This window comes from Hirundo rustica, chromosome 8 (genome assembly GCF_015227805.2).
Source record: "Hirundo rustica isolate bHirRus1 chromosome 8, bHirRus1.pri.v3, whole genome shotgun sequence".
In the NCBI taxonomy this organism is placed as follows: Eukaryota; Metazoa; Chordata; class Aves; order Passeriformes; family Hirundinidae; genus Hirundo; species Hirundo rustica.
The window spans coordinates 22798471-22810819 of NC_053457.1; the positions used below are offsets into that span (position 1 = coordinate 22798471).

Consider the following 12349-nt stretch of genomic DNA (forward strand, 5'->3'; position numbering starts at 1 on the left):
TTCACAGCTTAATCTTTGTATTTAAGTTATTTTCTGAACAGTTAAAAAAACAAAAACAAAAACAAACCACACTGTTACCATGATCCTAGCTCAAGTGAACATTAGTACATTAACTACACATCACCGTAACATAATCACAAAATTCAAAGCACTCATTACTTAAGAATCCAGATAACAAATATAGCAGAGTAACAAACAGAAAACTCTGGAGAAACCATGTTCTTTCTCACCTCTCCCACTTCCACAGCCTCCCCTGCCTGAGCAGGCTGGAGTGATGCAGCACAGGCTGGCCTGGCAGGCATGCAGCTCTCCGAAATGCAGTGATGAAAAATGACGGGAAGGAACAGGACAATACATTTTGCTGAGCTCCACACTATTGTTCTGCCATGCTAAAACTGGGGCTAGGCTAGGCCCTGCAGTGCCTTGCATGATAAAGACACAGTAGCCAAAGCAAAGTTTTACTCTCAAAAGCAGCTCCAGATTTTCACACTGAATTGCTCAAAGATTTTCATAGGTAGCTCCTTGTAAAAGCCACTGCAAACAGCCCACTGGCCTGCCTCCTGCATGTGGAGATTTGCTCAGATGTGAACCAGTGCTCCAGTGCCACGGGGATAGAACACTTTGCCTGTGAGGGCAAAAAACTGTTCATTGTGCAGGTACGAGCACAACTGCTCCGTGATGAAAACTTGGATTCCATGCTGATTTTCTGGCCACAGCTGCACTTGGTTCCTGCTCGAGCAGAAATCAAGGTATCTCTCAGGGTGATAGGCTATTAAAGAAAGGGACTTAATTTAGCAGTTGTCTATAGCATCTAAAGGGCTTGCTGCACATCCATGTACATCAGAATTCTTCTGATTTTGAGAGTATCATCTTAACATCCCTAAGGATCAACCAGTGCTGCCAACTCCCATGGGTTATCTGCTGGACAAGACATGTGGATGCCCAGCGATCTTTGGGAACAAGCACAAAGTCATGGGAAGAGTTTTCTGACCAGTCAAATGATGATCTATTCTGGCAGAGTGCCAAGGCTCCCCCTGGGGATTTGCTTTGGGGATTTCACCCAGTAGTTTGGCTACACCTCATCTTTAAAAAAAATGGGGCAAGGGGGGAATGGAGGGGAAACCAAATGCTCAGACTCAACAAGCATCCATTCCTCTCAACCCACTACTGGGATTTTGGAGAAGGAATACACCCAAGGAACCTGCTGCTCCCACTTTCTGAATTAAAAGCAGGGGTAGAAAGGCTGGAACCTCCTCATGCCAATCAATCCAGTAGGTATTTTCCAGCAGGATAGAGGAATTTCATATGGAGACCTCCTTTGAGGACAGCTGGGTCACTTGCTGTTTCCCCCCTCCTCCTGGGAAGACGCTGCTTATCACTTTGGGGGAAACAGTGGGGCAAAGCTCAGCATGTCAAGTGCATCATGCATGCCACCTGGAGACCCTGGCAAAGCTCATTCTTCTCTTGGCAAGTGCAGTTTAGACCATCCCTTTCTCATTATGTCTCTACTGCATCCCAAAAGGAGCATCAGATGTCAAGTTCAACAGTTGAAGGCCTTACTTGATCACCTCCTGATGACTTCTCATCATGTAAAATCTTCATTTTCACCCAGCCAGCTGCACAAGCTAAAAGATCTCTTTTTTAGCATAGTCCCCACTTCTGCAGAGATCCATCTCCATCCCCACATACTCCTGGTTTTCAACCGCTCAGATCAGCTCCTCCTTTTTCTCCCACAGTTAAGAGCAAGCCTGCAGTAGGAAGGCTGGACATTCCTTCTTGTTCCCTTCTCTAGCAAAGGAGAGCTGCTAGTATTTGTGATTTATTAAATGCAAATATTGCCCTTTCTCTGTGAATTAAGGAATAATAAGCCACAAAAGGCAGATCTAAAATCATGTTAAAGGAAGCTAACAAAGTTAGGCAAGAGCCCAACCTAGAGAAGTGCTTCCCATTTGAGCCAGGATGCCAAAACACTCAGAACCAAGCCTGGAGCCCTGCTCAGACTGAGGAAGGGAGATGTGGAAGGGGCAGATACACATACCCGGGAGTGGAGAAATGTGCATGATACTCTCCAGTTTTTTCAGTATTCAAAAAAAAAATAAGAAAAAGAAAAAAGGATCCTTTGGAGCAGGAGGTGGGTAGGTAAAGCATGGTGGTCCAAGTCAGCTTCCAGTTTAGAAATAAGTGTAAAGCATTTCTACGTTTCTGATGATCACAGACTTCTCAATTTGTCACCCGGATCCTTCCGTTCCAACAGTGTCTGTCCTTGAATGTTAACAGGGAGCAGAGGGAGCTGCTCCAGAGGAGACATCTGTAGAAGTTATCTCACTGCAAACTCCTTCATGCCATTTTCTATTTGCATATTTGAAAGCAAGCTGTGCTCCTCTGAGGACGAGAAATATTTGCAGCAGAACTGTGCCCAATTGCAAAGGAGTCACACGCAGGAGATGGTGTGGCCACAACAGATTGTCCCACACCTCCAGTGCTTTCCATCCCATAATCCAAGGTGGAAGGCTAGCATGAGCTTCCTACTTGTGGGAGAAGTGACGATCTCTACGCAGCAGAGGTATTTCATTTCAAAGCAATGTGCAACACTTAAAGCCCACAGACACTTCCAGCCCTTTTTTATCTCCTTTCAGCAGGCATGTTCTAGTTATTTTCGTTATAAACTCTGCAATTATTCTAATCTGATTGAGGGATTATCCATCCTGTTCATGCTGAAACCTCTCTCTCACATGCACTCTTGCACACTCACACACACATGCACACATATCCTAAGGGAAGGGAGTTTGAAAAAGCCACTTTCTTCTGACATTGAGAAATCTACTTACCAGATTGCTCCTCCCTGGGTGCACAGTAAACACCACCAAATGTCAGGCTGTGGCAGTTTCAAGTTCAAGTTAGATCAGTTAACTTCAGTTTCCTTCTTAGCTATCAGAAAATTTGTACAACTCGGGGAGTGAAGTAGGAATCCTCACCCTTCTGCAGTCCTGTTTGAAGTACCTACACACAGTCCCTTCCTGAGGGTGACACACCTTTCTTACCACGTGCCAAAAATGGATTCCAGCAGTTGCTTGCTAAATGTACCTTAAAGAGCTCTATACAGCAGAGTACAAAGTATGGTACCACTTGAAGAGCCAGCGGAATAGCAGCATAGAGCAGCAGGGCTATGACAACCAAGGACAATTTGCACTGGTGGTGTCTCTTGTATTTGGCCAGCCAGTCTGCCAGTTCTCCCAAATTCTCTCAACCAGAAAAAATACAACATATCCTTGTAGGTGTTGGCCACAAAGATGTAATTAAAATATTAGGAAGTCCTGCAGCCTTCAGCAGCTGGAGTAACAGATCATTGTTTTCTACAGTAACAGAAATGGAAAAGACAGAGGATGACCAAACTAAAGAAAATAATTGTTAAATCTTCATCCAAGGTATAGAAACCCCTGCTGATATGCAGCCATGCCACAGACCTTGTAATACCTGAACTTAGAGGGACAGTGTTAAAATAGTATTAAGACTCAGAATTTGAACTGAACAAAGTTTGGGATATGAACTTTGATTCTTTCTGCTCCCTTGCCACTTTAGCTTTGGGACTGCATTATTCATGATATGTAGAGCTGCCTGAAAGCCAAAACAGCCTTTCTGGACTTAAAAATAGTGCCAAAATTAGTTGTGGACAAACATTGTGACTCAGAACTTACTTATGATTCTGCAGGGGTAAGTCACTCTGTCACTGTTACCTGAACAGAGTTGTTAACCTGTTTGACAGTAACAGTTCAAACAGAAGAGAGGAGTGTCATCACATGCTCTGAGATGCTTGACACTGCTGCCTACATGCTTCTGGAAACACACTAGGTACTCCCCAAGAACCAGCTTTGCCCTCCTCCCTAACTCCATCGCCTTTTTGTCTGTCTTAGCTGTCACTTAAATTATTCAAGCCCACTGGACTGCTCTTTGGGGACTCCTGGACCTTGCTAGATTTCCCTGGGGCAAAAAAGCACATCCCAAGCAATTAGAAACAATGCAACAGCTTTCCCAGCCAAGTGAAGTTGATGAGATAAGCTTACAAAAAAAATCCCATCTGCCAAGTTCAGAGGGTGTTAACAAAGCCAGTTTAAACCCCTCCATCCCAGAGACAAAAGACCTCGATTTCCTACTGTGGGATTGGAGCAACTCCCCACTAAAGCAGTGGAGATTTTTCCAGACTGACAGCAGAAGATCTGGGCCTAAACCTGGAATGGCCAGGAACTGATTTACAGAGTCATTTCTGATGTAAATGCAGGCCAGCTGCAATTTGTTCCAGCTCTGTGAAGAGAGCTGTTTACCCCCAGACCTGTCTAGTTCAGAGACATGCAGAATTGTTTCTCATGTACCTACTCTTCAGGGCTATTTTTGTCTTCTAAAAGCAACAATTTGCAGAAGTCTCAGCCAGAAGGCAAAGACCCATCTCAGCTATTAGCAAAAGGACTAATCAGCCTGTAACCCTAAACTGCAATGCAGTATATAGGTTAGAGAAGGAGACCAAAAACTCCTCAATCCCTTCTAGCAAAGCCAGTCCCAGAAATACTGCAGAACTGGCCTGGAGTCACTGCTAAATGCAATGATTGTCCTCATGGCCACACTCCTTTTACTCAACCACCATCTCCAGGGTGTGCATTTGCTCATTTAAGTGAGGCAAAGTCTTATTGTCATGGCCAGAATGTTTGTGTAGTCCAATCTAGGGTGGCTCTTGAGAGCTCCATGAAGTTTTTAATAGCTCCCTCTTCCAGTACCCAGCTACAGCCTCTCTGAGGGGAGAAGGAATGGAAAGATAGGAGCAACGTCCAGCTTTCCTTCTCAGCCCAGCCCCAAACTTCCTGCAATTTACAGAATGATTCATAAACCATCAGCAACATACTGTCTTCAGGGAGAACAGCAGTAGGAAGACGGTACAGACAATCCCTTTGCCAGTGAAATACTGTCCTGGGCCAACAGTTCACCTGGGGTGGGGGTGGACAGGATCTCAGCTCCAGTCCATCATGCTTGGGACTTTGGCAGGAGAGAGTTTAACTTTTCACTGACTAGCATTCCCCAGCCAAGCAGATGTTAAGGGGGGACTACAATACACATCCAGCTTCCAAAGGGTTAGCATAGCAGGCAGGAGAGGAAAGAGATGGATTTGGCTCATAATAGTCAAATTTCAAGGGTCCTCTCTCCACAAAAAATAAGTCTGCAGTCAGAACAGCCAAAAGCCGCAGGGAAGCTGGGGTTGGGGGGATGATGGTCTGGCTGTTATAAGTGTTTCTGCTGCTCTTCAGAGCTGAATGCTTTTTTGAAGGCCTAGCAAAGGATATTGATTTCAGCCTGAGAGTAGCAGCCTCTTCCCCACCCCCCCTCCCACCCACCCTGAAGTGACTCTCAGCAGGATGCACTGTGGCTGTAAGTCTTCTGCTTAACAGCAAAGCAACACATTCTGGCAACATCTTAAATATATTCATAGGACTTCGGTGACTGGGCTTGGAGGGGAACCAAATGGGGTAAAGGGAAGAGTGAACATGAAGAGGGGAATGAGGGAAAGAAAGGGATGGGAAGGTTTAAAAATGTTAACTGTTCATGAAAGATAAAAGTCATCTTCTGATATAGCAGCACTTTAGCAGTCAGCCGCGCTGAGTAGACCCTGTCTGAGATCAACCGCATGCCAACTTTGTTCCAGAAACAAGTCTGAGAGCCTCTCTCTTCAGCAAGTATTGGTTACGTGGATAGTTCTTTTGTCCTGGCATTTAAATACTGCAGCTTAAATGAGACCTGGGAACAAAAAAACAGAACAAACCAAACAAGCCCCATTCATACTAAGCCTTTTAATGATTTAAAATAACATCTGGTTGACCAGAGTGTTTGAGAAAATCAAGATCTGACAGGTGCAGAGCATCACTGTATAGTTATCAAACAGGATACAGGATATGCCCCTAACAGAACACTTTCATGGGAAAATGTCACTGTGGACATCCCTCTGCAGAAGCCTGTAAGCTCTTCTGCCATTCTTCTCTCTTATGTTTACTGCTATTAACAGTAACTGTGCACATACCCACCCATGCAGGCAATCATGTTATCCCACCTCATTCATATGCATCAAATTCACTCTACAACTGACCCAGACATATGAAACATTTTGTCCTCCTCACACTGTGCTGGCCAAGACAAAAGGTGATGAGCAAACCAGGCTCTGATATGAATAATTTAACATCCATGCTATGCGAGAGAGAACAAGGGCTAGGCCCCATCAGTAAATTATTTTGCACATTGGTGCATCTCGATTTAATTTGCCTGGGCTTGGGCCTCAGTGTCTCCTCCCCTAGCCAAACTGTAATCTTGAATCAGCTTGCTGCAGAGTGAGGAGAATGATCATCACTTCAGAGGGAGGTTCTTGGCAAAACCCTGCTGCCTGGTGACAACTGCCCAGGGTCAGGCCATCTGCATCCTCTTGTTAGGCAGCAGCTGCTCTACTCGCTCTGCAGAAACCCTTCTTCCTTCTGGACAGCAGTAAAACTGATTTAATTATTGATGATGATGGACAGAGGAGGAGGAGTTCTTCAGGGGGAGTCATCGGCACCACATGTCACAAATGGTAAAATAAAGTCCCTATTCTAAGGTACCAGAACCATTCCTGTCCTTTTACAGGACACTGTAACTACTGTATAACCAAGATGACAAACACTGACAGACCCAGCCAGTTATTCAAGCAGCAGGCTCACACTACATCCAGTGTCACCTTTGAGCCTCACCTTACTTTTAAAAGTTTTTTATTTTTTTTATTTTTTTTTTTACCTGTGCGAGTGTGAGGTACAGTATAGTGTTATTTATCTGGAGATGTAGGTGTATGTTCTGGACGGGGAGCGAGTGGATTCTGCCTGGGCAGCTGGGTCATTCAGAAAATCCCAGATGAGGATGGTGTCATCATGTGAGCTGCTGACGATCTGGAACTCATCAAACTGAAGTCGAAAGACTCTTCCAGAATGCTCCTGAAAGGCCAGTGGGAGACACAGCACGTTACTTTGCAAACTAGCTGGCATCTGGGATGGAGCAGGGAAGATGAACTTGGGCTTGAATTTAATGTTGTATTAATTTGTCAGTAAACCCCACATGACACACTGTGCAACACCATCACGGAGCATAAATTAAGCCCTCTCTCAAGGAAAAGAGTTTGCCATATCTGAGTACTTGACATGCAGGAAGTTTACGTTCAAGTTGTCCCACTACTCCTTAAATCCCAATATTAGACATACACTGTGCAGAACAAACCAAGCTCCCATCCCACATAATTCCATCTGGTGAGGCTGACAGGTGCACTGTCTTCCTTATTCCATGGCAAAACTCCTTCCTGAAATTACAGCATTCCCAGGTACAGAAGGTTACAGGGTAAGAGATGAGAACTTCGCTTTCAAGACTTGGCATCATTGCCACTGCTGAAGAGGGAACAGCTTAACACTGGAGGACACTAAGGAGCCTATTCTAAAGTCCAGTAACACAGCAGTAATTCCTCCTAAGCAGTTTTAAAAATATGATCTAGAAAGGACATTCTTTATAGGCAGTTTGCATTCTGCTCCGAGGCTGTGTGGAGATGGCATGACGATTTGGCAAGAGTTCAGACCATAGTTAACAGGAGGCAATGGCAAGATCCTGGATATCACAGAGCAAATCCACTCTGCTTTCCCTTGTGTGTTGTCTATTTTCTCTTGGTGCTCACGAGACTCCAAGAGCAGTGGCCTCCTCCTTGGTCATCAGGGAACAGAAACTGTGCAGCAACAGTGCAGAGCCCTAGCTCTTCCATGAACACACATTTCTCTTTAGTGCTCACACATCGAAAGGGGCTTCTGAGGGTCGGGAAAAAAACATGTCTTAAAATACTTTAATACTGAAACTACAGGCTTCTCAAACATTTAGGCAAACGAGAATTGCTAGTTACTAAAGGGGAAATCTTTGTCTTACAGCATAAGACTACAAAAATACAGCTCAGCTTACAAAGAACAGGAGCTGTTTTAAAGTGAATTTCTGAATCTTTTAATCAAAATTATCTAAAAATAAATGCAAACGTAAGTCAGATTCTAAGATAAATTTTTTGGACTTTCTAATCAATGGAACCTTTTTGATCTTCTAACTGTAACTTTATTTTGTCATATAAACACCTTAGGAGTTTCTGTCTTCCTTCCCACCTATTCTTAAGGGAAGTGTTTTTCTAGATTTTGTTATAGCAGTAAAGAAGTTCTTCCAAAAAGTATCATTACAGCAGTCAGATCCACTGACGGATTACTCACAGAGACGGGGGGGCGGGGAGGGAGAGAGGTACTTTCAAAAGGTCTTTTCAAAACTCTCTTTTTGATCCCAGTCACTGTGGGCTAAGTAAGGCTGTCCTACCTGGACTGTTTCTGTCATAAGGAAAGCTGAACTGTGAGCTTACTCTGTTCATGGAAAGCCTCTGTCAAATTCATGTGGCCACTGTTCCAGCTAAGGGAAGACAAAACTGGAAGGGACCTGGCATGCAGCGAACATTTGTTATCTGTGCACTTTCCTCCTACTGTTTGAAAATTGAACACAAGCAGCAGGAGACTCATGATGTTCATTGTGCAGCCAGGTTTAATTTTGGAGGACGAGGGAAGAGGAAAAAAACACCAAAGCATGGGTAAGCGGGTGTAAGGACACCCTGTTGTCACAGAAGTCCTAAAAGCACCGCAACAGCTTCCTCTGCTCCCCGCCCTGCTTTTGGCCCCCTCCATTGCTATCAAATAGGGATTTATGAGTATCCATGTGCTGAGATTCCTACCGTGTTTCCATCCCACCGCTTCTGATTTATAATATAATTAGCTGGGACACTTTGGCTGTCCACTGCTGGAAAATGCAGAGGAAATCACACCAGTTAAATTAGTCTACAGGTTACTAGGCACACATTTGTCTCAGGCTGGAGCAGAAACGCTACTAATACCAAGCCTAAGTCTTAGACTCTCAGGATGTGAGCTCATGGGCACAGAGTTGTTCCATAGCTTGGAATGGGGCGACCAATGACAAAGGGTTTTTCTGGATTTCAGCCATGAAACTATCTGCAACTTCTATTTGGCTAACGAGAAGATTTTTCAACATAGCACCGTGGGCATCCAAAGCTCTCATGGACTCTGATCCTGAAGCTGATGGTCCAAATACATGAATGGAAAAGGGTAGCATGGCTTCATGATCTTACTACCTGTCAGCTGAGCCCGAGTAACCTCACAGCCTGCACCAAATGTGATGTAAAGTACTACAGAGAAACCTACAACAGGAGCAATTCAGGTGGTTGATGAGTGTGCAGAAGGTCAGCCAGCACAGCTCAGCTGGTGAGAAGAAACCACGTTTTTAGAGAACCAGCCACCCTTAGTACAATCCTGTTTTAGAGCACAGACTACAGTCATGTGCCTCAGCAGGAAAAGGTCTAACATACACCCATTGAAACACTGCCCAAACACTTTCAACCTAAGAAATAAAAACATGTGCTACTGATTTTTCAATGAGATTTTGGTCCTGATTGAAATCTTGCTTTACCCCCAGCAACAGTGCCGGTTTATTGGGTTGAATGTGGTAGTGGAAGAATTATAGGAACCACCCCAAGGCCTTGGCTGTCCTGGAATTTTTCTCACATTTTTCCCACATTATTCTAAGACGAAGCAGAGACATTGTTAAACATGACTGTGAATGTTGTTAACACTCACATAATGACATTTTACCACACCATCATCGACCTGCACTAGAAACCCGTGGACATGTAGCATGAAAAGAGTAGTTGCTGTTTAAGCATAAGAAGATTTCACTGTTTCGGGCCTTATCTGCTTTTTATTTAAACACCCAAAAGGCAGATAAAAAGCAATCCCAAGAGTGTCTTTGTTCCAGTTCCTCAAATTTGGAGTGTAGTATTTTTAAGAAATTTCATGCCAACAATTCAGAGAACTTACTACTGTATCATCAGGTACACATAGATTAATGTAAACCCATTAGCATATGGTTTCCAAGGATGAGTTAAAAAATGGATTCAGTTATTAACTTCAGATCACAGAATAAAACTGGTGAAAAGTCCAGAGCGGAGTGAAAAAGCAGAGATTCTGACTTTTAATGCTTGCAATTAATAGCTTGCAAAATTAAAAGAAGTTGGACACCCAAAAATGCCAGACCCCTAGAAAGTATTTCAAGGTCCTGCAGACTGGGGCTAAACTGACTTGAGTTTTCACAGCTCACGACAGGTCTGAACAAGCACACTTTCTTCAACACCTCTGTCTAAAGCTCTTACCACAAGGGTTCGCAAGCAGAGGGTCCCTGCTGGAGCACGAGGATCCAAAGCAGCCACAAGATCCCATACTTTAATTTTCCTAGTGGTGAAAAAACAGACAAACACCATGGCTCCATTAAAGAGAAAAGAGCAAGTACTCACAGAAAAAAAAAACCCAGAACACCAAAAAAACTGTTAGTACAACTTAGCTAATACACCAGTTTAAGGAAAACTACAGTAATCCTTCTGCTCCTGAGACCTGGTTTGTGCACTTCCCCTTTGTAAAGCTTATAGAACTTAATGGGAGGTAAAAATATGCTGTCAATAAAGTAAAACACATAAAAAGCAGGTGTTAATAACGAACAGAAACTCATGGGAGTGCAGACAACTAGTCTGCAATGGCAAGCAGTCCTGCAGACAACCTCAGATGGGAAAGATTGTTCTTACAAGTGGTTGAGCTGGAAGAAGTTTCAGGTTGAGCCAGTCAGATACTCTTACACGCACAAGAACTGGACCACACACATCAAACCACGTGGACTTATTTCAAAAGAAGAATGAAAGCTATGCTCTGTAGCACAGTCCTCATTTACTGGGCATAAAAAGGCATCTCTTAGTATGACAGAGAGTTGGTATTTATACGGAAGATGCACAAAGTGGGACGGGAGACACCGAGACAGGAAGGTACAAAGCACTGACTGTGCTGATAACCTCACCCATCGTATGCCCCACTGACTATCCTCTTGTTATCAAAGCGTATGCATCTCACCAACTCTTCATGGCCTTCCAGTACTCGTAAACACGCCCCACACTCGATATCCCACAGCCTGCAAGACAGTACAAAGAAGCATTAAGAATTTTTTAATACCTTAGCATTGCAATGAAAGATTTGGTCTTTGCTTGTAGTTAATGGAAACTTGAAAATAAAGGTTATGATGGAACAACAAAGAAGAAACAAACTACACTCATGGCTCCTTTTCCCACAGCTAAATGGATACATGATTTTCCACATGACCCTATGATCTTACAGTAACACACAGGAGATGAGTCACAAACCAGTTGTCTCTTATCTACTGCTCTAGCAACACAGGATATCTCTCAGTGATCTCCACAGTGAGCCTCACTTGATTTTACTGAGGTTCATTGTTCATAAAAGTGTTGTGCCTTGGTTTGAAGATACTAAGAGAGGGAGACTTACCAATCCCCTTGGCAGCTTGTTTCAATTGATATGATCACCTTCAGAGGGCATGAGCCCCTTTCTGTTCCCCTACATGCCCATTTCTGATTTGGAGACTATCGTCAGACAAATTAAGTTATCAATATAGCGGTGAGAAGTACAAGAATTAACAAGACCTTATCTTTTGTCATTTGTCTCCCTGAAGGTATGTTTAATCTGTAATCCAGGCACCTGATGCATAAGCTAAAATGGATGCTCTGTGTTTATTATTTTGACATGCATTTTTTCTTGCTTTCAAGTAACTCCTGTGGCTCTATGAGAACTTTTTCTAATAATACAGTATTTTTAAAAAGTTTTGGTACCCAAACCAATATAAAGTAAGAGGCACAGCAAAATATTATTCTCTCAACTGTAACTATCCCAGAGTTTTGGTTTTTCTGATGGATTTTCAGCATGGAGAATACATTAAAATACATAATTTTTACACCTGGACACTACCTTGCAAAATAATTAAATGCTTCAAACAGTTACAAAGTAAGTCTGTTTGTTTTTCATACTTTTGCCAGCTCTTTGACATGACTCCCAATTACCATGGATAAAGAAAGATTATCTGCCTAGAACTGAAGTTCTTTGACATGTATTGTCTAGAGGTGTTCCATCTCTGGTTGAGACATGCTCTGCTCATACAGCAGTCTTGTAACAGCAATACTCGCTTGGACTCCCTGACACACAGCAGAAAGAAAGCAGTCACAAATGTTCTCAAATGCTCATTCAGTAAGTGCTCTGACTGGCATGAACTTCACAGTAGTGAGAAATATGGGGGATTTGTGGAATTTCTCTGGGTGACACATCTTGAAGCAACACAGCTGCTGAGAGGTCAGGTCACTTTTGCTTGAGAGACAAAGAGATAAACCATC

General features: G+C 43.4%; 1 protein-coding gene across 6 annotated transcripts in view; it reads right to left on the reverse strand.

Moving 5' to 3' along the window:
• The window catches only part of BTRC (beta-transducin repeat containing E3 ubiquitin protein ligase), a 120079-nt gene continuing 107730 nt past the window's right edge, over window positions 1–12349 (reverse strand). For 3 of the 6 annotated variants that reach the window (XM_040070782.2, XM_040070787.2, XM_040070783.2), the window contains 4 exons: window positions 10972–11082; window positions 10280–10358; window positions 6799–6992; window positions 1–5778 (listed from right to left, as the gene is read on the reverse strand). In XM_040070782.2, the coding sequence (XP_039926716.1) occupies window positions 6831–6992; window positions 10280–10358; window positions 10972–11082 (352 nt within the window). In that variant the 3' untranslated portion in view covers window positions 1–5778; window positions 6799–6830. The remainder of the gene's footprint in view (window positions 5779–6798; window positions 6993–10279; window positions 10359–10971; window positions 11083–12349) is intronic. The other 3 variants (XM_040070785.2, XM_040070784.2, XM_040070786.2) reach the window with 1 other exon arrangement.